We start from the raw sequence: 27,014 nt of genomic DNA, 5'->3' as shown, positions 1-27,014 counted from the left end.
AATTTCTTGCTCTATTGCGGGTCATTTCCTCTTAAATTACTCATATATGTTGCACAATTATAATGCCTTTAAAGCATTTTCCCAGGTCATTTTCTTGTTTGTTTTTAAGTTTTTATTTTTGGCTTTCCTTTTTTTCTTAAGGTAATTTTCCTAGACTTTTTAAAAAAATTAATTTCTCACTCAATTTTGGGTCATTTATTCTTAAATTGCTCAGTGCCTTCTCCAATGTTTTTGAAGAATTTAAGCCAATTTACACTAGTTATAAACGGTTAATATACCTTTTTCCTCAAAATATATGTTTTTTTTCTTGAACATGTTCCTAAATCCTCCCTCCAAGTCTACCCCTCCCCGAAGCCAAAATTAAATAACTACCTCCAGTGCTTAAACAATTATTTCACACGTCTTCCCTGATTTGCACCATCCTCTCCCCTCTCATAAATAACGAACAGTCCCTAGCATTATTAATTTTGGGAAACCCTGCTTCCTCCAGCAGCTGCTGGGAGAGCCCTGCAGTACCGCAGGCGGCCGCGGCGGCGCCAGAGAGCGCAGTCACACACACACACCGCTCCGCTAAAGATGTGAAAATGGCGGAGCTACAAATGCTTCTGGAAGAAGAGATTCCAGCTGGACGAAGCGCACTATTAGACAGTTTTACCAATTTGGAGAGAGTCGCGGAGTACTGCGAGAGCAACTATGTCCAGGTAGGCTGTCTCATGTGCGGGAGAAAAGACGTCGTAGTTTGTGTTATTTGACGGGCATCACGGTGGGGCGAACTGATGCTAGGCTAGCTGGTGCTAATGTAGCTGCGTTAGCTAGCCTCGGCTAACGCAAAAACAACCCTCTGTAAAGACATTTTAACACGCAATTTGGAAATCCGCTGTTACAATCACGTCAAAGCGCTTCAACATCGTTTGTGTGTTCGTATTTTAATCGATATAACAGTGTGTGTGTGGCGTGTACATCCATCGTGGAGCTATCGCGTTAGCCGTTAGCTTGCTAGCCAGCTGCTCGGCATCACCCCTCGGTCTAAATAACCAAACAGGCACCGTGAAAATCAATTTCTCTGCTCTCTGCGGGATCAATCACTGCCGCTACAGCAGCCAGCTGATCGTGCTCCGGCCGGAGATGTAGGACGCGATATGAAGCCAGATTAATCTGCGATGAGCTTTGGTTTGACAGAAGATTAACCGCCGTGACAATATTACCAACAACCACTGATTTATGGTGTTGGATTGAGACACTGCGACTTGCTTTAACTGCTATATAATACACATGATTTATGGCTTTTAGTGTCTGAAAATGCTCAGTTTAAACATGCCATTGGTGTGATTTCTTATCTTCTTTAAGGCATTGCTCTGCAGGTTGGAAAACACAGTGTAGTGTTGCATCTGTGATCAAATTGCATTGCATTGGCATGTGTGTATGAGTGTAATCAATGAATTCATTCAGAGCTTTTGGTATGTTGTATTCTGCAGTTCTGGTCACCTGATTTGCTTGATTTCATACTGTACAGTAGGGATATTCAATTTGGTTTGCTTGGGGGCCACTTCTGCACAATGACAGGAGGCCAGGGGCCAGTCACAGGAGCCCCACACATGTTTCTAGGATTTTATGATGTTTCTAGGATAACACGACATCTCTCGGGTTTTAGGACGTGACTCAGATTGTAGGATGTTTTTACAATTTTAGGATTTTGTGACAATTCTAGGATTTTATGACAAAGCTGGGATTACAGGACATTTCTAGGATTTTGGGGCGTTTATAGGATTTTTCTATGTTTATAGTATTTTACAACCTTTCTGGGATATTGGGGCATTTCTATAAATTTAAGACGTTTCTAGGATTTAGGGACATTCTTGGGATTCAGGACATCTCTAGGATTTTAGGACTTTTCCAGGATTTTAGCGTGTCAAGGATTTTAGGACATTTCTTGGATTTTTAGGATGTTTCTAGGGTTTTAGGACATTAGGGGCTTAGTGTGGACCTCTATCAGGGGGTGTGGAGGATCCTCCACTGGCTCTTGTTGTGATTAACGTGCTCTATTTTGATGCTGTTTTATGCACTCTGACTCCTTATGTATGCTTAAAGTCCAAAAACAATTCCCAGTGGAAATCGCTTTATTTTTATTGTGAATTAGAAAATGGTTTGGGGGCCACCGTGGCCTGCTATCAGGGACCCACGAGCTGTAAATTGAGTATCAGTGCTCTACAGGCGTGCTATCATAGAGGAGGGAATTTGGGACCATGGTGTTAGCAGGGAGAGGTTTTGACAAGGTGTGATACTTAAATTTGACATCCTTGATGAGCAGGGCTGATCAGGTCTGACAGGTTGTCCTGAGAAAGCGGCGGCGGCCCTTGGATGCTGGCAGCTTGCTGTCTGGCTGCCCGCCCTGGTTTTCCTCTCACACTGTGAGGTTTTCCCAGCTGCTGTCAGATGTGTATTACAACCCATAGATCAGCTGGACAGGAGGAGTATTTGTCAGAGGGATGTTTAGTGAAATACATCACTTCTAATTTACAATTTCTCCCTGCCATGTCTGGAAAGCCAGGTTTCGTGTATCATTGCACATGCAGGAATGGACACTTGTTGAACTGATTTTTACAATTTTGATAAATTCTTCTAATATAATAACTACTGTGGCCGTTATAGTATACATGTGTGTTTTTTCCAATAATAATTCACATACTAATGAAAACTAAAATTCCACCTTTTTCACGGTTAAGTATCAGTCTGATTCAAGGAGTTGTTTTCTGTTCCCATAGTGACTCTCAGTTACCACCCGAGGAGTAAAATTTGCTCTTTTCATTCATATCTTTGTTATAAATGGAAAGAGTCATTGAGAGAAAAGGTTGTGCTAGACTCAGAGCCTTTGCGGTAGATTTATTGCACTCTCGGTCATTTTCAACCACTGGGACAACAAAAGGTGGATACATTTCTCCCAAAGTCATTGATGTTTTAACGGAGACATTTTCAGCTAGTAAAACCAATTATAGTAATTTAAAAAAAATACATTTTGACCAGCTATATTGATATTTTAATTTTATTTTGCTCCATAAATAATTACACAAACACTTTAGGATTATGGTAAAAAAAAAAAAGACTTTTTACAAAACAATACAACACAAGTCACCCCTTATAACAAAAAAACACATCAACATGTTTATTCCGATCAGATCAATATTAAATACAGTTTTATGTGTCAATGACATCTTATTTAATGTTTATATTATCAGTTTTAGGTGTTCAGACAATCCTTCGTCATGTTATCTTGCATAAGAAGAGCAGTGGTTATTGATTGATAAATGACACACAAGTTGAGGTATTGTGAGAGAAAACAGCATCATCAACCAGGCATTTGAAGAGCTAACTTTCCTTGATCCTCAGCCACTAACCTGAGGCATACTGTGGCTCGTAGTTCATGCATCCATCCTCTCCATCCAAAAAATGTAGTTTATTAGCAAGTTCAGCCAGTAATTCGGGATGCCAGTTTTGTACCCTGCAGGCAGCAGCTGCAGCTCCTGACTTTTGCCACATAACCTGTTTGTCTTCATGCTCCGGCAGAGCCGAACCCTCCTCACTCCTCCTAAATGATGCTGTTTGTTTGCAGGCTGAGTTTGATGATTTGTTGGATCGCAATGTGATTTCTCATAAATTTATATTGCGTTAGTTAGTTTCTTATAAAAGGGAACATACATGTCACCACAGAGGGTGCTGCTGTAGTTTTAGTATGCTGTCTTTTGTTATGTTTTTATTTTAATTCAGTTCCATAATTATCTAATATCACTTTATATTAAAAAAAATAGATTATTATGATTTGACTTGCATATTATATGTTGTACAGACATGAACAGATTCTTCCTGTGTGCTGCTTTACATTTGACTTTTTGTCTATCTTTGGATGCAACGGAAATGCATCTATAGGAAGCCCCAGATTTTTGGGAGGTTATACTGCCACTTGCAATATGGCTGTAATTAAAAAGAAAACAATAAAAATCAATCACTCAATATCCAATCACAACATAAAGGCAGCTGTGACCCACAGTGTAATCAATCTGCTGCTTTACAACGCACACAGAGGGAAGCGCAGGCTGGTTCGGGAATTGCCGTAACTAATGGTTTTCATTATCGGCTACTCTGTAGATTATTTTCCAGATTAATCAATTACAATGTCAGAATATTGAGCAGTATAATCACCAAAGTTTTCCTTTATGTCTACACCAATCCAAACATTATCAATTTACTATAATGTAAGAAGAGGAAAAACTGAAAGTCTTGATGTTTGAGAGTCAGGATCAATCAAATGTTTTGCCTGAAAAATGCCATCAGTGATTACTCAGTTATCAAAGTATTTTCTGGCTAATTTCCTATCGATCCACGAATTGCTTCAGCTTTTTTTTAAATAGTCATTTGTAAAAATTAGAGGTACGTATTCTTTAAGGGCATTTTTATATTTTAATATGCAACTGATTTACACTGCACCCGAGTACGTTTGCTGCTTGCATTGCCTGCTGATTAGAAATGCACGATAATATTGGCACGTCATCTGTATTGGCAGATATTGGCTTTTAAATAAGATAACATAATCACCCAGCCTGCAGATTTCTGCCAATATGACGGACTCATTTTTCTTTCTTCATTTTTTTATTGACAATGTGAATATCTCCATTGCATCTAGATAGATGTATTAGTCATTTTTTAAACACAGTTTAAAAAAAACGTTGTTTAAAGAAATAAAAATTTGTCCTTGATCCTGCTTCATCTTTTATGTTGAAGGATGGGTTAATTAAAATCACCAGCGGCTGTAAAAAATTAATTAATTAGTTAATTCCACTACAGAAGAGACTTGATGATCACCAAAATTAGGCGAAAAAATGGAAATATCGATATTGGCATCAGTTATTGACCAAATGGGTTGCTTCCTTGGATTTCGGCAAAAAATCCCAAATCATGCATCCCTTGCTAATTGCATTGCCTGCCTTTTGCAGCGATGCAAAGCTCCTCTCCTGGCTGAATGAGGAGCCGCTGCTGTCGGGCGCAAAGCTCTCTGCCTTCTGCCAGAGCTCCGACTGCAGTCCAAACGATGCATGTCCACTATATATATACCAAATATAATACCAAAAATGCTCTCCTGTTCAATTGTAAGAGACTTAATCGCTGCATAAAGCATGCTGGATCCTGCGATGCCGATCAAGCTGACGGTGCGATGAGAGGGTGTGACAATTAAAAAAAATGTAAGCAGTGCTTACATCATGATGTGAAAGCCCTAAAAGTTGTCTCCTTAATTTATAAATGAGCCTCTTTGCATTCAGGGCTCCAAATAGGTTTTTTTTTCATTATCAATTACTCATTTTGGCTTTAAAATGTCCGTTAATGCAAAACACTTGTGTGACAGAAATCCAAAACCCAGACAACCAGTTAACGATCACAAAACTCAAATTAAAGCTGCAAATCTTAATGTCTGAGAAACGTGAAGAGGCTACTTTTTCTGCATTTTTACTTAAATAATTCAGTGCTCAGTCCTGAATCTCGGCCTTTGTTCAGTGTCGGTGAGGAGCACGGTTTCCCAGCAGAAACATTAGCTGATCCATCTGGCCTTTGATGCTCCTGTTGATGTGCCCACGCTGCCTCAGAAGTCTCCTTTCACTCTGGCTGGCTGCAGCTCTTTTACTCGCCGCTCACTTCCCTACCATTAAAGTTTTTTTTCCACTTAAAATGTTACTTATTGGCACTGAAACCTTGGATGCAGCAGTTTTTGTCCTCCATCCTGCTGCAACAAATTGCATTCAGGTGCTTTAATCTCGACTAATCGTTTTTATAGGCAAAAAGCACGCACACACACTGAAGCAGAGTTTAGTTTTACAAAATTGATGATGGCTATTCATGAAATGTTTTTTAAAGTAATGAGAAATACAGCATGCACTAGGAATGTGCCAGAATTTTATAACATGTTGCAGGTTTAAACGTTTATTTCTAGCACAAGACGAGCTGAATTTTCACCCCACTTGCTCTGGACAGACTGCTTCCTTTGCAACTTTAATCAAAATAAATCAATAAATAAAGCTGAAACAATTAGTCAGTGATTCAACTGACAGAAAATTAATTGTCAATTATTTTGTTAATAGAAATTAATTAATTGGTAATTATTTTGATCAATTGTTTTTGTCATTTTTTAAAGCTAAAAAGCCAAATATTTGCTGCTTTGATGCTTGTTAAATGTAACACTTAAAAGAAACAAAAATGTTTTATTCATTCAATGTAAAGTCAAAACATATGACAGATAACGCAGAGGAGATTCTCACAATAAATTAGCATACTGATCATATTTTTGGTCTTTTCATGTCCATCTTCAACACTACTAAATACCTATTCAATGTAATACCACTTCTCAAAAAGCACTCACTAACTCGGCGTATACCTCCCACGTTGCTGTTCACAGTCAACAGAAAAGAGCACAAAAAATGCAAGTATGACAAAACAGTAATAATATATATATATTTTTTTAAAGTAGGCGAAAAGCTAGAAAGAAATTTGAGAAATTTATTCTATACATGATAATAAACTGACTTTCTTTTGATTTTTGGACTGTTGGTCACTATTTTCTGAAATTTTAGCGACCAAACTATGTTTTCTTTCTCTCTTTCAGTCTCCAGACAAGCAGAGGGCGCTGGAGGAGACCAAGAACTACACCACCCAGTCTCTGGCCAGCGTAGCCTACCTGATCAACACGCTGGCCAACAATGTCCTGCAGATGCTCGACATCCAGGCGTCGCAGCTCCGCCGCATGGAGTCCTCCATCAACCACATCTCACAGGTTGGAAACTGACAAAAAAAACTTCAGAAAGTATCTTTTTGGCTCACCAGGAATAAAAATCTCCTCTGCTCTCGTCCTCAGACGGTGGACATCCACAAAGAGAAGGTGGCCCGGCGGGAGATTGGCATCCTCACCACCAACAAGAACACGTCCCGCACACACAAGATCATCGCCCCCGCCAATCCCGAGAGGCCTGTGCGCTACATCCGCAAGCCCATCGACTACAGCATGCTCGACGACATGGGTCACGGAGTCAAGGTGCTCATTTTGTTCTTTTTTCCCCTTAATTTGATCAATTAGACTTAAATGTGTGGATGAATCACTGCTGCAAGTGTAAATGGGAGCTGCTAATTAAGCTCTGTTGGCTTTAAGTGATGGTATTTAAAGTGAAACAAACTGCTGGTGGTAAATTTTGGCAACAGAAAAACCTGCAAGTAAAATAAATGGTGAACACACAACTACAAGCCAGTTTTATAAAGTGAAATTGATCATACTCAGACTTTGAGAAAAGGTTTTTAAATTGCTCTGGAGCAGAAGTTTCTCAACCAAATTCTGTTTATTTTTCTGCCGTTTTGTGTCAAGTTTTATCTCCAAAAATAAATACTGTCAGGGCCCTATGAAGTCAGTTTTAATTTTCCCCAAATGTTGTGTTTCTTTTTAAAAAATTTTGAATTCTGATTTTTTTGCAATTTGAGCAGATTTTATCATTAGAAAAAGGGTCTTGATCATCTTGTGGATTAATAACATTTCAACAATTCACTAAGAAAATATAAAAAATTTAATGAATATTATTTAATTTGATGTAAAACATCATTGCACTATTTTTTATTAACAAAATAGTGCTTTAATACATATACAAACCAAAATATTAAATCCCTTTGTTAATAAAGTGCTTCATGTCTGAGCAGTTAATCTTATTTTTATACATGGAGTTGACACCTTATTTTGAAAAGCAGTCATTGTAATATATATCGTAGGCAGTTTGAGCGCAGTTACAGGTGTTTTGACCGCAGAGGTTTAAATGACGCCAGTGTGATGCAGAAACATCAGACGCTGCCTCTCAAGCGCGGAGGAGCACAGGAGGATTTGATAGAGCATGGCTGACTGAGAAAATAACTTGGAGTTTATATAAGCTGTCTGACATACTGACATGATGTTATTTTTTACACCAGGGGTGTGACATCAAAACAAAAACCCTATTATGATAGGAAAAATGTTGATTTTTATTCATTTGCATCTGCATTTTTGCTAATTCCCTGCTAATACACGGTTTACGGGTGATACTTGAGTCATGATAAACTGTTATTGGGATTTTAAACATGTTGTGATATTAGTATTGGCATAAAATGTTGCAATATAATGCGATTTATTTGCTTTTTAAACTGCAAATTCTGTCCCCATAGCAAAAACCTTAAACATCAGTTTTTATCTAAAAAAATTGAAGTCTGTTCTTCTCACTTCAGTCATTTCATCACAAGTTTTTTTATTCTAGTAGGCTATAATATTAATATTAATTATTGTTTTTGCCAAAAAATAAATAGATAGTGGCCTCTGCGTATCAGTATGATTTTATGGTTTTCTTCTGCCAGCACTATTGAGTTTTAACACACAAAAAGTACTTTCTATTCTATTCTTTTCTATTGTTTTCTTGTCTATTCAGTACTTTCTATTTCTGTTAAAAGGTTGGGAACTCCTGCTTTAGATTACTAATGTGGTTTTAAAATATTTTCAGTTTCAGAGTGATGAAAATATGTCTATGAGAAGTGTGCGGTTCAGAAATGGGACCGTGTTTGTGTAAAAGTGGGTTATTCACTGCACAGAATCGAATGGAGAGGACTTATGGAGGTCAAACAGTCACTATTGGGTTTCAAGTAATGCAAGAAAAAAATCAATGACTGCTTTTCAGCTGTGTGGGAAACTAAAGTCACCCCGGATATAAATTCAGCTAAATTTACTCCGTGTTGTTGTGATTCTGTCACCTGCTGCTGCAAACAGGTTCCTCTGCAATGATGTGTTTATTTAATAAAATGGTGACAGCGGCTGATTTTGGAAAGCTAGTTTCTCACTGACTTTGGGAACAAAGAGAAGTCTGTTTTTCAGCCGTTTTCAACCTCACAAAGGTCTCAAAGAACAAATTCCTCAGATGTTAACACTGAGCCATTGTTGCCCGAATCTAACCAGCTTGTGCCACATGCATGAATAATTGTTTTTCTCTCCTTTTTCGATCACTAATCCTCTGATTTCTTCTCCTTTTTCTCTCTGCTCACCTATTTTTGTCTTTTTAATCAACCGTAGTGGTTGCAAAGGTTTAAGGTAAGACTTTCAAAGTAAGAGCCTCAGAAGAAAGTGGGGTTTGTGATTTCTGATTGAGTTGTTCTCTTTTTTTGGTTTTGATTTGCTGTGAGAGCTGTCTTTTTTTCTTTTCTTTTTTTTCTTTTACATTTTAAGGACTTTTTTGCTGTTGAAAGATCAGCTAGACATTTTACGCTTAATTGCCTTCCTGTCGAGAGTAGATTGATACAGTTTTTTCTGTTTACATGCTCGCTAATAACACATATCTTCTAAATCTCATATTTTAGATATTACAAAAACTCTCTAAAAAAAGACAAGCTGCAGTTTTATAGTCGTAATGTGACATTTAGTGAATTAAAGAGGTGCTAGCTGGTGGATTTAGTTAGTTTTCACGCTGACTGTTTCTAGTCATCTAACTCGGCATGAAAGTGAATAAATATAATTCTTAAACAGCTCCTCTAAAGACATTTTTATGCTGTGAAGGATTTCATTTGTATGTTTTAGCTCTCCTGGGGTTTTTATAACCATGTTGTCCTCCTACAGGCCAGCGCTCAGAACATGAAGGCCGGAGGAGGTGGACTGCCTCGCACTAACCCCCCCACACAGAAGCCCCCCAGCCCGCCCATGTCGGGGAAAGGGACCCTTGGGTATGTAACGGTGTTCGGATGGACACAAGAGCAGATTTGTGTCCATCAGAGGCCGAATGTAACTGTTTGGGGTTTTTTTTGTGGCTTTGGGAACACAACCACGAGCCCTTCAGACGGGCCTGGTTGCTCCCAGTTTCATCATCACCTCTTTTACCTCCTTGTTTAATTAGCGTCCTTCGGGGGTTTAAAATGCTCCTCAGTGGCCGTTCTCAGAGCAGGGGTATTCTTGTTTCGGTTCTCATCCGTGCTGGTGAGACACGGTCGGCAGTATCCCTCTTTTAATGTGTTTTAGTTTTCCCTTCTCTCCATGTGTAGAAGAGATTTCACACCAAACTGCAGACTGATTTCTGGCTGTTTTTGCAGTTTCTTGCACACAAACATGCTGTATATACTTCATAAAGCATATATTCTTTCATCTCAATTCACCAGATTCTTCTTCATCTTCTGGTTTGAAGGCACTGAGAGAGAAATGCTGAAAGCTTTGAAAAGCATGCCATCACACATAAAAAACTAAAGGTAGTTTCTGGACCGATTGAAGGTAACATTTGAAACTTGAAGAAGAAGAAAGCTCTGCACACTGTAGATCACATTTACAAGTGATGTTTTTAGCTAATGCTCTTCTTCACAGTGTGCAGAGCTTTAGTTATTTTGCCAGTTAAAACAAACCTCTGTTGGAAGAAATCAAATATGAAAAGGGAAAAAAATGGTTTAGGTTTCGAGACACGTAAGAGTTTCAGAAAACAGCCAGTCATTATATCAATCCTGTAAAATCTGTTTTTGTACAAACACCAAACAATGCTGTGAGAGTTATTGTTTTTATTATGAGTTAAGAAAGACAAAGTTTTTAAATGTTAAATGGCTAAACACTGACAGTCGTACCAGAGCTGAAATTATTCTTTAATGAGAGAGTTTCTGACTTAAATAGAAACTTTCTTTTCTTTTTTCAAATCACACAAGTCATATAAATTGATTCAACATTCACCCAGAAGTGAGCTGTTTGCCTCCCTGCAGTCAGCCCGACTCTTCAGGCCGCCTCACTTGCATGTCTTTAGACTGTGGGAGGAAATAAGCTCAAACACATTGATAATATGCAAAGTCCATTCAGAAAGCACCGAGGCCTGAAAGTGATCCTTTCTGCAGTGAGGCGACGACACTAACCACACAACTTTGTGCTGCTTCAGGTTAAAAACGCTGACATTTCACAGGAGCAGAGGCTGCTTGAAACATGAAACTGCCATATTTCAGTTCGCAGTTTAATAAAATACAAAGAAGGCATGTAATTGCTTCTGGAAAGCCCACTTTGTTTCAGTTTTAGCAGGAGGTGGTGTGCAGGCAGCGAGCTCTCAGATCTCTCAACCTTTTATTGGCATTTGTCTAATGTCAGGAGACCGGAGGGACGTGATCACAAAGGTCACAGTCGGAAACTTAGCTGCTCTTGATAGCAGTGCTAATCAGAGTGGGAATAACCAGCAGCTGTCAGATGGATGACACTAAATTTGGATTTCTTTTTGTTCTGATTGTGTTATCTTTCGAACACATATAACTCTCGATAAACCGTATCTATCTGTGTAAATAATAACAGTGGCGTTAACCCTTAGGGACTGTTTGGCACATTTTACTCTTCACTTTTTGGATAATTTGGGTTGTGTTCGTGCATATGGCATACATTTTGGCAAGATCGTGTATTTTTGTTTAATTTTGTAATTTCCAGCTCAGCTCCTACAGGAAAGTAAAAAATATAAAAGCATAAAACACACAGCCATCAAAGCATAAAAACGTGACTTGTATTATTTCTGGGTTTCATTCTGAGCTTTTGCCTTTGAATTTGTAGTTTTTTTTACTATTTTCCACCTGATTACATCATTTTTACCATATTTGGTAAAAAAAAACAAAAAAAACATACTATTTCCATTAGGTGGGCTGTCACAATCGATGTTGCTGCAAATCATTGACATATCCTAGACTGTGATAATCAAAAAAAATCAACGTAGCATGAAGTACATTAAAAATGCTTCATGTTTTGTGCCTTTTTTCATTTAAAGACAGTGGCATTACGACAAAAACCTGGCATTTAAAGGCTGAAAATATTTATGCTAAGGGCTGATGTTGGTTAAAAACTCAATGGAAGTAAAAATAATATTAATGTTTGGTATTTTGAAAAGAGCATTTTGTGCAAAGAGCGTTACAGTTGTGTGTAATATTAAAGCGGGCCCTAAGGGTTAATTTTCTTTCATGTTGTGAGGAGTTTCTGATGTCTTTCTGCTCCGTCTGTCTGACTGTTGAAGGTACCTCTTATCCCACAGGGACTTTGTCTCGTGCAACACATAAATGTTGTGTCTCTTGTCACCTGTGGGACCTTCCTGGGCGTCAAGTGTTTCTGTGTGTGAAAGTGTGTGTGTGTGTGTGTGTGTGTGTGTGTGTGTGTATGTGGGTGGGTGTGTTTTGTGTCAGCCCTCTCTCCATAACTGTCAGGGTGTGTGAGTGATTGAGTGTGTCCACTTTTTCATATTGACCTTCAGAGTGCGATAGTGTTTGTGTGTGTGTGTGTGTGTGTGTGTGTGTGTGTGTGTGTGTGTGTACGTCCCTTCAAGACGCATGCCGATCAACCACAGCTCCAACCCTCCATGATGCACCTTCTGCCGCAGCCTGTGGCGACGGGCGGACATCTTACTTTTTAATTTCTCTTGTGTTATTCCTCTTAGTTTGTTTTTCAAATTTCAGTTGTGTGTTTGTGACCCAGCCCGCCCACTCCTGGCTGCCCCATATTCCTCATAGCAACGTTTTGCCATAGCAACAGTGCTCAGAGATGGGTCACCCCGCTGTGTCAGCTGGGAAATTTACATGCCAGTACAGCTTCTCAGTCCCAGATCAATAAATCTCAGGGTTGTGTTTTTTCTTTCCCCTATTTTAAAACTGAGGACATCACCAGCGTAGCGCTGCTGTCGTGTTAAAAAACACTTTTTATGGTTTTATTTAATGCATTTTCAGGTTTCTCGTTCAGACTATCAGGCTCAGAGACACTTTTGGCAGAACAGATGGGAACTTAATTCAAATCGTCACTCTGATTTTTTGTTTTTCAGAACTTTAACCCCCCCCAAAAATCTTACATTTTAGGATCCAGTGTCTTTAATTGTTGTTTTTGGTGCAAAATACACAAACATCTGTCTAAAAAGCTGCTCCAATCTGCTTAAAATTTCTTCCGTATTACGTTAAGATAAGTAAAATGTCTCAATCCCAAATTGTCTCTTTTGCAGACAAAAGAATTAAACAAAATTGTTATTTGTGATGAAACTCACAGAAAAAAATGTTTTCCAGGTCTTGAAAAACATTTGAATAAACTTTCTTTTAGTGGTTGTTCATAAAAATATTAAAACATGTTTAACATTAACTCAAAATATGTTCCTTGTATTACTAATTTAAAATCTGGCAGCATCTACAGAGTCTAACTTTTCTGGACCAGCTGAAGAAAGCTGCTGGTCGACATTTACCAAAATAAATTTAAATGCATTGAGGAGTTACTTAAAGCCTTTTCTTTGAGAGGACATTCAGTTATAGACTCTTCTTAATTTATTGTTGTTTCTTTAACCTTGAAACAACTTTTTTGACATTCATTAAGCCCATTTTCAGTCAGCCTGATTTCAATCAAAAACATGAGTGGGAGGCAATGAGCAAGTTGACAAGAAATTACCCAAAAATTGGCAATAACATAAAAAAAAAATAGAAAATTAAAATTAAATTAAAACACATAAACAAATGAGGAAATTCTATAGAAAAAGCTGCTACAAAAAAAATAAAATTTAAAAAACAAAACAACTTTTTGCTGAGGTTTCAAAGATTAAAATACTTGTAAAAGACGTCAAAATGCAGCACAAGAAAATCGGACCCCCACACAGGTTTCAGAGGGTTAAACAGCAGAACGAGCTGATAGCGTTGGTGGATTTTAGCCGACAGCAGCGATGTTCCTGACCCCGCCCACCTCCGCCTCTGGATTCACCTCGAGCCGACCCCCGATGTTCACCACCTGTCGTTCCCCGTTTTTTAAGTTTGCACTTGTTTGTTTCTTGCTCTCCTCCTCCTCCCCTCTCCCCTTCACTTCTCTGTGGATGCCCCTCCCTCTCCCCCCTTCCTCCCCCTCGACTCCTGTCCCTCCTGACCCTCTCGCAGGCGCCACTCCCCCTATAGGACGCTTGAGCCGGTGCGTCCACCCGTTGTCCCTAACGACTACGTCTCGAGCCCGACGCGCAACGTGGCGCACCCACAGCAGAGCCCTGCACGCACTGCATCCGTAAATCAGAGGAACCGCACGTACAGGTACCCCTCACCCCCTTCCCAGCATGCCTCTCTACACTCTTGAAACACGCCCCTTTTTCCTCTACCTCCTTTTCTTCTTCTCCTCTCCTACACTGAAAGGACTCCTGTGCCTCCTTCTTCTCTGAGATGACGTGGAAATCCCTCTTTTTTTAATCCACCTAAAGTTTGACCAACTTTAACCTTTTTGCTCCCTGATTGGTTAACTTGGAAATCCCTCACCTGTGTCTCCTCGCTGCTCAGATGAGGACAGAAATGAGGACGAGGCTCCAGAGCTGTATTTAGCACGGCTAGACGCAGGTTCCTATGGTAATAGTCATTAAATAGGCAGCGTCGCCCCCACAGTCCTGTCAACCCAATGTCAGCTCATCTCCCGAGACGAGACTCTTTCATCCCAGAGCACCAGAGATATTCATAGACTCCCGTCTGCCGTGAGACAAGTCAAAAGATGTGCTTTTAGGGGGGGAAACAACATGGAAAGTTTCGTCACTGCGCCCCATGTGTTGGCCAAATGTTTTTTACTCCCGGACTCTCCTCTCAGCACGAGTCTTTATCTGCACCGCTCCATCCATTTCCTCCATCTCTCAGCCATGCGCTCTCTCCTGTCGTACAAACAGTCTGCCCCCCCATGTGTCTTGACGCTTCTTGCTTTTTTACCGCGTCTCATATCTTTGTCTTTTGTCTTGTGTCGCTACTGCGTCACCTGTGTGTCCTTGGTGAGGCTTTCCAGCTGCTTTTTTTAATATCACTGTGGCATAGTCATTCCAAAGGCATAACAGCTCACACTAACACATCAATGCTCTTGAGGGCGCCACGTTAATAATGTGAGTTATTATTGGGAACCGAAGGGAGACTTCAACATGCTGAACGCCGCTAACTCGACTGTGCTGTTTGAGTCTGGCTGCACATTCTGTTGCAAATGAAAAGCAGAATGAGGAACATGAATCATATGCAGAGTTTTATTTTAAAATATGTGGTGTGAAATGTAAAGTAAATTATGTGTGTTTCCACCACAGTAACTTTACCAGGAGCCCAGGTACTGAGGAGCTTTATCTGTGGGCCTGAAGGCGTTGGTACGCTCCAACCCAAAATGCCACTTCAATATTCAGTATCAATATTAGGACGAAGGATGGACATTTTTTTGTTCTTTGAGCTATAAACAAATTTATGTTGTTGGTGGAGCAGCAATTTAAAAACAAAAACTAATTTGCCTAGTATGTCATTGCAGTTACTAATGCACGAATAAATAACCATAAAACACTGGTCAGACCCCTTTTCCACATCTGTATTTCTCCTTTCTATCATGGCTGCATAATTAATCAAATATTAATCAAGATCCAGGATTAAATAAACACGATCCACAGCTTTATTTAGGTTTTAAATGCGTTCTCCGCTTGTAGAAACCTCTAATTTACATCAAATAAAGCGCTTCTCAAACTAACAGCCAACTACATGAGCACCCTGCTGTGGCAGCCTGTTTAAAAAAAAACTCTAAAATGTTGCAACTGCAGACATACAACATGAAAAGTATTTCTGATTTAGGAGAGAGCAAATCATGCAGAGTGCATGAGACTTGTGTCTGCACCACAAAGCAACACAACTAATGTGTTAAATCACCTGAAAAAACACAACGAGTTGCAGCACAATGAACGCATAAAGGCCAAAAAGAAAAATATCTCTTACGTTAACTGAAACATCAGTATCAGTGATGTTGGATAACATGTCGTGGGACCGTCACCGCTGTATAAAATGCATAAATATATAGATTAACCCAAATAACCAATACAGTCACGCTCTAAACACAGTAAAAATAAACACAGTTTTCCTATGGTTGCATTCTGTAGTGACATATTTATTTGTAGTTAGCCTATGAATAAGTGCGATTTAATTCATATTTAATTTCAAGTTACACTGTGATCAAAAACTGTTCTTGTTTTTTTGCAAAGATTTTTACATTAGCAAGAATTTAGAACAATGTGGGAGTGAAAGCTGGGCTCTATGTATTTAAATGTGAATGTGCCACGAAAACAATTGTCCCTAAAATCACTATATAATTGTAATCTCAAGATAGTTATCAAACTGCTGCTTTCATTAGTCTTTAGACTAATTTGCCAAATTATCGTGGTTCATGAGATGCGATGGAAACCCAAACAGGAAAGCTCTTTAGCTCCTGTGGCTCCGTAGTTTCTGGATCTTTTTGGTCGAAAAGGTCGATATGTGACGACTTGATTGCATTTTTAGGTTGACATATTTTGGCTTTGAGTGTTTTTTAAGGATACGCTTTGTAAAAGTGAGAAAAGCTGATCACAAAGGCTTTACGAGAAGTGCGAGTGTGTGACGGAGTGACAGAGTGTGTGTGAGCGTCTGTGTTCTGACGTGTTTGCTGCCGTACTCGCCACCAGCAGCGGCAGCAGCGGAGGCAGCCACCCCAGCAGCAGTCGCAGCAGCAGCCGAGAGAACAGCGGCAGTGGCAGCGTGGGCGTGCCCATCGCCGTGCCGACCCCAGCCCCGCCCACCGCCTTCCCAGGTAACGCCTGCTTTTTTTTTTCCTCTCCTAGCAAAGGTGTGTGCCTGAAACTAACTAACTAATCTTGAGTATCCGGGCTTCCTGCACGCTGCAGTGTGACATTAATGTGTAGGAACCCTGGATCTACTGCCTCCCTTCTCACTCTGATCTTGTCTCGACCTCCCTCACCTGTTTCTTCTCTCCTTCCTTTTACCTCCTCGACCCCCCTCGGTTCAGCCCCAGTCCCATCCAACTCAGCTAAACCTCCCCCAAACACTGCCACCACCCCCGGACCCCCTACCGCTGCCCTAGACGGCCCCCCACAGGCCCCTTACCCCCTGTAGAGATCCCGCCTGTACCCCCGCCCCCCCCCCCGCCCCCTGCCTCTGCGGCCCCCACTGGCACGGGCCCCGCTACTTACGGCAACCCCGCACAAGGTGAGTGTCACCCAGTGGGAGAAGCTCGCCCACTGCCCTCCATCCCGCCTCCACCGGCATGTCATCACCCCGATTCTTCTGTGGCGCTGTGTGACCATTTGTTGACCGCTCAGAAAGTGCGAGGTTTCTCTTGAGACTTTCGAGAAAACTGACACTTTCTGGTGTGTAAAGTCCTTCAAACTTAAGGCTTTTACACACTTTGGGGCGTAATGAATAAGCGACCCGAAAATGCAAAATACTCGCCTGTCAATGTTTTGAGTCAAATCTCGTCATACCAGCAGCAATGCAAATTTGTAGCAGTTGCTACAAATTGAGTTTCATCTGGTAAAAAGTTACGCAGTGTACATGATAAGGGCTTTTATTGTGAAAGGTATGCAAATACAGTTATCTTTATGAATTATATTGATGCCAAATTGAGAGTTGTTTTTCCAGACATGTAAGGAACTGTTAAAATGTCATACTTGTGTCAGTAGATCATTATAGGTAGAGTCAATAAAAACAATAAAAAACTTTAATATGGACATTTTAAGCTAGGATTGCAATATGACAATAATGAATGAGGATAAAAGGCTGTCAAATACATGCATTTAAAAATTATTGATTTTAAATAGTGTTGTCTGTTGAAGCCTTTGTAATAATTGTGGTTTTTATTTGTTTTGGGTTTACTTAAAAACGTGCATGTTTACACTTTGTGAGACAGCCGGTCCTTCATCATTGTGGCACTTCTAAATTAGCTTGTATAAATAGTATGTTAGAAACAGGTAAAAAGAAACATTAAAACAATAGAGATGAGATGTTCGAAATAAATAAAACAAAAATAAAAAAAAAAGAACAAATAAAAATGACATAAAATGGTGCAAAAGACCACAGATAAGGTGTGCGCTAAATATTTGTATGCAAGGTTTAAGCACAGATTTGTGTGTCCATCGTATTTTAATGAAGCCCGGTGTTTTATATGCAGGAGGGTGTCAGACTTTAGTCTTTTTAAACCTTTCACTGTTTGCAGTGTCTGGTTTGGTGCAGCTGAACTGTGACACAGTTTGGTTTTGTTTGTTCAGGCTGATGGAAAAGTTGCCAGTTGAGCTCCGTCAGGATTAAACAGCTGAGCCGAAATCACCTGAAAAGATGATTCACGGTCTGTTTTTTTTGCATCGGTGCTTTATTTTATTCTACAGAAACAGACAGTTCATTAAACAATTATGCCCACTTTCCTTACCCTCCACAACCCCCCTCTACCCCATGAAACACTTAATTAAATAAATAATAATAATTTAACATTCATGTAAAGGCACAAATACTAGAAATTAAATTGATCTGGTCATCATATATTTATTCTCAGTCTAAACTTTTAAGAAAGTCAGATTGAGTTTTCTCTAATTTATGTTCAGAAACGTCCACCTCTCAAGGGCCGCACACCTTATCAGTGTTTTAAAAAGATAAAATATTGAGTCCGGGAAAAAAGGTAAACACAATAATGTGATGTGGAATCTGCATTTAAAAGATAGACTCTCCATTTAACAACTTGGTCTTGTTTCGTCACCTGCAGCACCTTTTCCCTCAAACCATTAAGTGCTCTAAAATGAAATCAGCTTTAAAGGTCATTGTTGAGCACTTCCTCAGAATATTTATGAAAACTGTCGAGAATATTTAAAGTCTCTCTGCCGTCCGTCCGTTACCTGCCTTGGGTTTCCCATTCTCCACCGCTGCTCTTCATCCCTCACAGCATCTCATCAGCTGCTTGTGTGTGTGGTGATGATGGTGGTGATGATGATTTTCTGATGTATAATGCATGTGCTGAAACGCTTGCACAGTGAATTCTTCATTTGTGTTTTATTCGGCCCTTTTTGTTCCTGTTGTTATGGTGTTTTGTGGCTAAATATTGTGCTCGTACGTTAGTGCACATTGCTGCTGTTCAGTTTAGGAAATAAGCACCATTAGCAAAATGTTAATATTGATGCATTATGGAAATTTTAATCATTTCATCAATTAAAAGTTTGTTTGTTGCTATTTTGTGAACATTTTTAGGATTTATCACTGCTTGGCTTGCAGCTAAATTATAAAATATTCCTCAACCAAGCGCCTGTTTTAATAATCATTAATGAATATTTAAAATGAAAGTTAAAAAGTTCCCAGAGGCGAAATTGGATTGACCTCACTGTTCAGGACATCAGAGGGACGATAAATCAAACCTCCCCGAACTTATTGACTGACTCTCTGCTGCCTCCTGGTGTCGCCTCCTCTCAGGTGCTCCTCAGTTCTACAGCATGAACCGCCCCGTGCAGCAGCCCCAGAACTCGCAGGTGGGAGGCTCGCTGCCGTACCGCCGACCCTCGTCCGTCACCGGTCAGCCCAACATGGTCCACAACCAGAGCCAGCTCAACGGGGGGCCGCACTTCGCCCAGAACCAAGGTCTGTTTACGTGTGTGTGCAAAACAGGAGATGGTTATTCTTTTCACACTTCTGTGGTAACAAAGTTCCCAAATGTAAGCTTTTAACCACGACACCTCTGTGCGAATTTAAAGAGAGTTTCGGTCAGTGATAGGATCACTAATTACTTGTTTCGATTTGACCCTCTGCCACATTATATTTATTTAACAGGATTTTAAAGTCATTTGTTCACATAGTATACATGTGTAACCCTTCTACACAGAGCAAAGCGCATAAATGTATCAGCAAATGTGATGATCCACATATAGCACAAATATTTTTAATTTTTTTAAATCCATCTCGACACAACTTCCAATGTCAAATAATTTGCAGAATGCACAAAAATTACTGAACTAACCCTCTGAAACCTGAGCAAATTGGCTCGATTTCAACTTGACCAGAAATGGCCCAGAAAGAAATTAGTTTTAAAAAATAAAAAATGAAATAAAATTACCTGAAAATAAGCACATACAAAAAATAAAGTGAAGAAAAAGATCCAAAGAAAGTCTTAAAAAATATATATATTCTTTTTTTTCCTGTGACACAATTTTAAACAGACAATTAAGAGAATTATAAATATAGTTTTTCGCACATTTTTCCCTAATAATCCTGCCCGGCTAATTTTCAGATAATTTTTTTGATACCTTTTGCATTTTTTTTTTTTGCAGTTTGTTGGACATTTTTGCCAAGTTGCTTGTTTCTTTTCACATTTTTTGAAAGAAGTCAAGCCAATTCTTTCAGGTTTCAGAGGTTTTAATGCAAGTCAGCCACAAGTGAATTATTTCACTTATATTACCATTATTTACTTATAGAACCTGCAGCCTAATTGTTTTGTTTTGTTTTGTTTTTTTGAGCTTTTTCTCTTTATTTTCAACACTTCTATTCTCTAAACGTAACTGAACTCTCCCATTAATGTTCAGATTAAAAGAGTCCGGCTCTCCTCACAGCCCGTAGATTTCAGAGAGAGCGGATCACCAGACTCATGTCGTTTTTCTGCATCTTTTTGGAAAAGATCTCCTATCCGGTTTTGTGCTCTGTCGTTTTCCATCAACTTTAACTGCTTTTAGTAGATTTAACCTCTTCACCAGCTCTCTGCCCTCGCTGCTCTTTGAAGGCTTTTGTCCTCGTTTGACTCTCACTTATCACACTCTGGTTTTACAAAGTAAAATTCGAGATAAAAGAGGTTTTTATTCAATATAATTAACTACAGAGCCCAAGTGTTTCATCCGTAATTATATAACATAAAGAAAAGTGTTGCTAGTGTGTTTTGGATCAAAGTTTGTTAAAGACTAAATGGAGATTAGCTCTATCTTTCAATTTTTCTTGTCTGTTTATTTTGAAAAATAATAATTTAAAAAATAAAATAAAATGCCAAAAAAATTACTTGTTACACCTGCCATGGGGTGTTCGGAAAGTTTTGGCCTCACTTTTGGGGAGTTGTCATGTTTTCCATCTTTTTTTATACGATATTTTATTGGGATAAAGTTGGACATTTATATTTTTCATTCTTTTTTTTTTGTATTTTATATAATATCATTATTTTAATTTATTGGGCAATTAGTTTTTTCTGTTTTTCTTGTCTGTTTTTTAAAAAATAGAATTAAAAAAATAAAATGGCATTTAGACTTAGAAACCTAGCAAATATTTATATGCACTTTTCTTTTTACTTTTTTTATGTTTTGATTATTTGGTGTTAGAAATAGCAGCTCACTCTAGGGCCGACTGTCAGGTCTGTGCTTCTGCTAAAATCATTGTTTACATGCTGTAAATGTTGCATTTACTCTCTTGTTATTCCTGTTCTTTAACTCTTCTCTGTGCTGTTCTTCTAACCTCATTTTCTCATGTCTCTGCTGTTCTTATGTCCGTCCTCCTCCCTCTCTCTGTCTCTGGCCTCGTCCTCCTCCGTCTCTGCGTGTTCATACTGTTTGGTGATAGCAGGCCCGCTCGCGCCCCCTCCCCCCTCCATGCAGATCACCCCTCAGCTGCCTCTGATGGGCTTTGTGGCCCGAGTTCAGGAGACTAGTAAGTGGCTTTAGCCCCTCACTGACCCCACTGCATGACCGCCATTCGTTTTTCGTCTTCTCCCCAACAGCTAGTGTCAAATAAACGAGTCATCAGCCTCCAACATCAGCTGCGTCAGAGATCTGCTGCCTCCATCTTTAATTATAAATGTGTAAATTTGTCAAAGAACTCTGGAGACATTAAATATTGATCTGATAATTTTCTGTTGTTTGTGTCTCACAGAGCTTTTGATTTCTGTGGTTATTCGGGCATAAAACAAAGTTCATGATGTGTCAGGTACTCGGGTGGAAGCCCTTTTCTGCCCATGTGATGAAAAAAACTTAATATATATAAATGCAGCTTATTATTGCTAAATAGTGACATAGTAGATAAAAGTCGTGAGTTACTATGAAATATGACTACAGCACAGTATTGAGTTAGTATCTCAATATAATGAGTTTGTATTTAAAAATGAGATTTTTTTCATAATAACGGCCTACCTTGACATAACAACTCAAAAAAATGACAGATTTTCTTAAAATAATGATTTACTTAAGTCAAAATATTGGTTTAATTGTTAAAATTAAGATTTTTTTCTTCAGAGTAATGACTTCATATTGTATTTATTTATTTATTTTCAGAATAATGACGTCTTAAATTGACTTATGATTGTAGAATACTAAGTATTATTATTAAGTTATTTTAAAAAGGTTTCCTATTATAATTTCATTTGTTTTATTCATCACATTGGCAGCCATTGACTTTCATAAGCTGTATAACTTGAAAGGAATATAGATGTAATGAAAAATAACTATGAAATTTTGCTAGAATTTTTTTTTGCCTTTCTTGTCTGCCACATAGGTTTTTGTAGACAACAACAACAACAAAACAAAACCCTGTAAATTTTTAGCTCTTTGTTTAAAAATTGGGGGAATAACTTGTGGTTCCTTTGGCAACAAATGTTGGCGGTTGACCTCTCGTAAAGATTTTTTTTTTTTGAAAAATGAAAAATGAAGCATGTTTGTTCAAAAGCATGATCACGTTGCTGTGTAATTTTTCTGTGCCATCACAAATCCTCTAAACCAAGATCCCGACTTGATTTCTTTAACTGCATGTTGGATCCATGTGTGCACATTTTGTGTCACACTCTTCTGTGTTTTTATGTATCGTGTTCAGTTCAGTAAAGTGCTGTGGTTATAAAGTTCCACGGTGAATAAAATACACAGTACTGCTGATCTAAATTTTGTCTAAATGCATCCTGCACGGTGTGTTTCTGTTCCTCCCTCCAGTGCATGAGAACGACAGTCAGTCGTGTTGTCTCCCCGACTAACGCAGTCATCTTTGTGCTCCTTTCTTTGCCTCTAATTGGTCCTCTTTTTCTTCCCGCCTGCCTGAAAACTATTTCTAGTCTCAGACGTGCCGCCTCCGCCTCCACCCGCCGAGGAGCCGGTGTTTGAGGAGCCCACACCTCCTCCTCCACCGCCGGAGGACTACGAGGACGATGACGATGAAGAAGAGTCTGCGGTGGTGGAATACAGTGACCCTTACGCCGAGGAAGACCCGCCCTGGGCCCCACGCAGCTACATGGAGAAAGGTCTGCCTTCGCTGCTCCACACTGTTCGCTCAGTCGTTCAACGCCAAATGACTTTTCACTTGATTCCACTGTTGCCCACAAATTTCTAATGTCGGAATAAAGTCACGAGTTTAACCTCAGTTGATGCACGCTGCTGTGATCCCGTTAGGTGTGACGTCAGAAAACTCAGTCAAAGCTCGCTTTTTATTTTATCCAAAGTTTTCAGTCTTGGCTCATGCAAATATTGAAGTGCAGGACATGGATTTCACCTTGTGGCATCGTGGAGTTAACGAGTCGGTTTTCAGTGCAGCGTGAATCTGACCCACCATGCAGCACTTATTTTAGTCAGGAATCTTGATTTTTGGAACTGTTCGTCTCATTTGTCTTCCGTCAGTTTCCGCACAGTTAACGAACGGAGGCTGGTGGCAATTTGAGGCAACAATAATGTGAATTCTGCACACAAATACAGTTTATTTATGGATTATAATGATGCTGAATTGACAAGAATACCGTCCTCATATGATGCCTTTTATCTTGTATTTTGTGAAGCTGTAAAGATCTGTGAATATGGTATACAACCACAAGTCAAGTCAGTTTTTTATATAAAGCCCATTTTAGCAAAACACCTCAGAGGGCTTTCCAGCGTACGACATCCCTCTGCCGTTTGACCCTCACATCGCCTGAGGACAAACGCCCGAAAAAGAGCCCCTGTAACGGAGGAAAAAAACGGAAGAAAGTCCCTCTTCCAGGACGTCGCCTGAGGGCAGACGTGCAATAGATGTCGTAACAAGGCTGTCGTCTAGTTACATTTACTTCTAATTTCAGTTTTTCGTCCCCCTTTCTTTTCCTTTAGTGGTGGCCATCTACGACTACGCCCGAGACAAGGAGGACGAGCTTTCCTTCCAGGAGGGCGCCATCATCTACGTGATCAAGAAGAACGACGACGGCTGGTTCGAGGGCGTGATGAACGGAACCACGGGCCTCTTCCCCGGCAACTACGTCGAGTCCATCATGCACTACGCCGACTGAACAATCCCCCCTCTCGCGCATGACGAGGAAGAGGAGCGGGAGGAGCGTTTGTATGGGGAAGGGAACGGGGAGGGGAGGGGAGCCAAGGGTTAAAGGTCAAAGACTTTGATCAGACAGAGCATGATCACCTCTGGGCGAAGAGAGAGAGAGAGAGAGAGGGGGAAGAAGATGCAGTTTTCAAAGAAGGTGCAACATGACAAACTGATGCGCTGTCATTCTCTCGACACAGGCGCCATTGTAAAGCAACCACTACTCTAGATATATCCTTCCCTGTAATATTTCTTTCTTTGTTTCTTTATTTGACTGAGGACTGGACGGTGATGGATTTATTGTAGTTTTGTGTTACTTTATGAGGCCACTACATCGATTTGCTTCATTTTTTTTTGTTTATTTTACCATTTTTGCCCTTATTTTAAAGATATTTATTTGGATTTCGTAGTGGGATAAATGGTGAGAAAGTAGATGGGGCTGCTGTGAGGGATTTAGTCGGGTTTTCACATCACAGCCTCGGAGAAAGGGCTGGAGGAGAATGCCTTCATGTGTAGATTTTCTCCTAAACACTCCAGAGACATTTTAGAGAAAAATACTCCTCTCTCTATATGAAATACAATGCAACAATATCCTCGGTGGGGGGAACAAACAGTAGTTTCAGTACTTGACTAAATATTTGTTTGGGTACCTCAGCAGAGAGCGTGCCAAAGCTGACGTTCACTAGGATAAGCACATCAAATGTCTTAAGGTGACACACGGAGCGGGATGAAAAGTGGGTCAGAAAAGACGTACGGAAGCAAACAAGAGTGCTTTAAAGCTTTGCTTATTTTTATTTTCAAATATTTTGTCCGAGGTTGAACTCAAAGGGGCTTCACTTTGCTGGCCAGTGTGCATTTTTCGTGAGAAGGAATTCAGCCCTCGAATACGAGACGAAAGATCCTCAGTTGCACAGTGACCTGGATTTTGAAGTCTGCAGCTCCTGTCATGAATAATAGAAGTATATTAGCTCAACTGGCGAGGCTGATCATTTGCAGTGTTCATATGCATTTGACTTTTTTTTTTTTTGCGTTTTACCACGGGGTCCAGAATCTTGCTTGCAGGGCGGCAGACTGCATGTTTCGACGAGGAGAAAAAAAACTTTCTGCTCTACTGATGATCAATGTCTTAATATTTTTAGATATGGTGTGGTTTGGTTTTTGATATTCACCCACAATGACGACGAAGATGCATTTAGGTCATTACTAAGATGCTTGTGCCATATTGAAGTGTGTGTTGCTGTTCAGAGGTTATCACTTCATTTGCAATAAATTGGCCGGAGTGGGGTGGATAGTCGTTACAAATCTTTTTCTTTTTTTTTTCCCGGAGTTGTTTTAAATCAAAAGCACATACATTTGTAGTAAAAAAAGGTGTAGAAGAAGAAATAATATAAATGTGAGATGTATTATGTCCTCAAAACAGGACTTATGAATATGAAAAGATGCCAGCTGTTGTGTTGAAATGGTTTTTAACCGTCGCAAGCCCCAGATACTTCTTAACGCCGTCGGTTTAGGCGTCGGTTGTCCTCCGTACCAATACGCTTTGGGTGTTTGCGAGGGCTCAGTGCTTGTACTTATGTCAGAATCTTTATTTTCTATTAAAAAAAAAAAAAGAAATAATAACAAGTGGGTCTGTATGTGAGTCTTGCATGCCATTGTTCTTATCTGTACTGGTGTCCCAAAAACCTACGTGGCGAGATCACCCATTAAAAAGACAAGCAGCCCTGCAGCTCTGACCAAGTACCACCAGCCTCATCCAAAGAGACTGTACGACTTAATTCAAGCCCACGTCCGAGGAGTCGCTCTCTGACCCATGGGGGAGGGAGGGAGGGAGAGGAGGGGAGGGACCCGGCTTCCTCCCCTCCAGACAGTAGCCGTCATTACGTCAGGGGTGAAAAATCGTGTGTTTTTAAGCTGCTAGTGAATCCTGTGGACAAAGAAGCAGGCCCGAGTCGAATGATACTAAATGTAACACGCAAGATTGACATAACACTCGTAGGATGACACTAGAAAAAAACAAAAAAACAAATAAGGCCCTCGGTCTGCAGGATTCACAGCTCCCTGGAGTCACAGACGTCTCTCGGGATGTCGAGTTTAACAGTCCATAATGCCATTGTGTTGCACAGTTAAAGTTGAATTGCAGAAGTATCATATTTGTAAAATCATGAGAACAAAGACAATAAAATTATTAAGATTTATCAGTGTAGCAATGCTTGGTTCTTGTTTTTATATGTACATTTTTGGACAGCAGGAAGTCTAACTTTTGGGGGATGTTAGTCAACAAAAATAGAACATTTGCACTTATTTGTGTTTTTTTGTTGTTGCTGAAAATGTTTACATTAGCCATTCACTTTCTATGCAAGTGATGCCATTTTGAGACTTCTAATGCTGTCTGAGTTGCATCAAATTACAGGATTTTTTTTTAAATAACCCAGTTGCATGCTTTTTTTTCTTGGTTTGATACTTAATGATGTACAATTTATAATTTAATGTGAGATTTAATTTAATTTATTTCCTTATTTTTGCTTTTTCTTCAGTCCTTAACTTCATTTTTGTGTTTTGGTATTTTATTATTTTAAAGAGGTAAACAAAATAATGTCCTTATTCTATAAAAGTATATTGTTCATAAGCACATTTATCTAGTAAGTTTTGTTTTATTTCTTTATTTATTTACAAACTTTTTCTTCTGTCCTCTTCTTGTTTCGATACAATGTATATTGTTTTAAACCACAGCAGCTGGCTAACTTAGCACATTTATTTATCAAGGGTTTTTTTGTTCTTGTACATTGTATTTCCTCATTTTAGAAAGTTTAATAATAATAATGTAATTATCTTATAAGTGTATATTTTTTTGAATTTATAAATTTAAAATATTTAAATTTAATGAAGCTAGCACCCAGTTAACTTAGCTTAGCACATTTATTTGGTTAGTTTAGTTTTATTTATTTATATATTAA

At 39.4% G+C, this 27,014-nt stretch overlaps 1 protein-coding gene across 1 annotated transcript; it reads left to right on the top strand.

Moving 5' to 3' along the window:
* Window positions 1–501: 501 nt before the first annotated feature.
* LOC121962780 (abl interactor 2-like) lies at window positions 502–26,255 on the top strand. Its single transcript, XM_088074224.1, is given in 13 exon segments — window positions 502–701; window positions 6,644–6,811; window positions 6,893–7,069; window positions 9,107–9,124; window positions 9,647–9,750; window positions 13,915–14,061; window positions 16,461–16,585; window positions 16,802–16,894; window positions 16,897–17,001; window positions 19,246–19,410; window positions 21,367–21,450; window positions 22,838–23,023; window positions 23,856–26,255. Coding segments are annotated over 13 exon segments (1,665 nt in total). The 5' UTR covers window positions 502–584; the 3' UTR covers window positions 24,032–26,255.
* Window positions 26,256–27,014: the final 759 nt, after the last annotated feature.

The sequence above is a fragment of the Plectropomus leopardus genome, chromosome 24, assembly GCF_026936395.1.
Source record: "Plectropomus leopardus strain MGB_pleo_1.0 chromosome 24, ASM2693639v1, whole genome shotgun sequence".
NCBI lineage: Eukaryota > Metazoa > Chordata > Actinopteri > Perciformes > Serranidae > Plectropomus > Plectropomus leopardus.
This window is presented reverse-complemented; position numbering and strand designations above follow the sequence as displayed.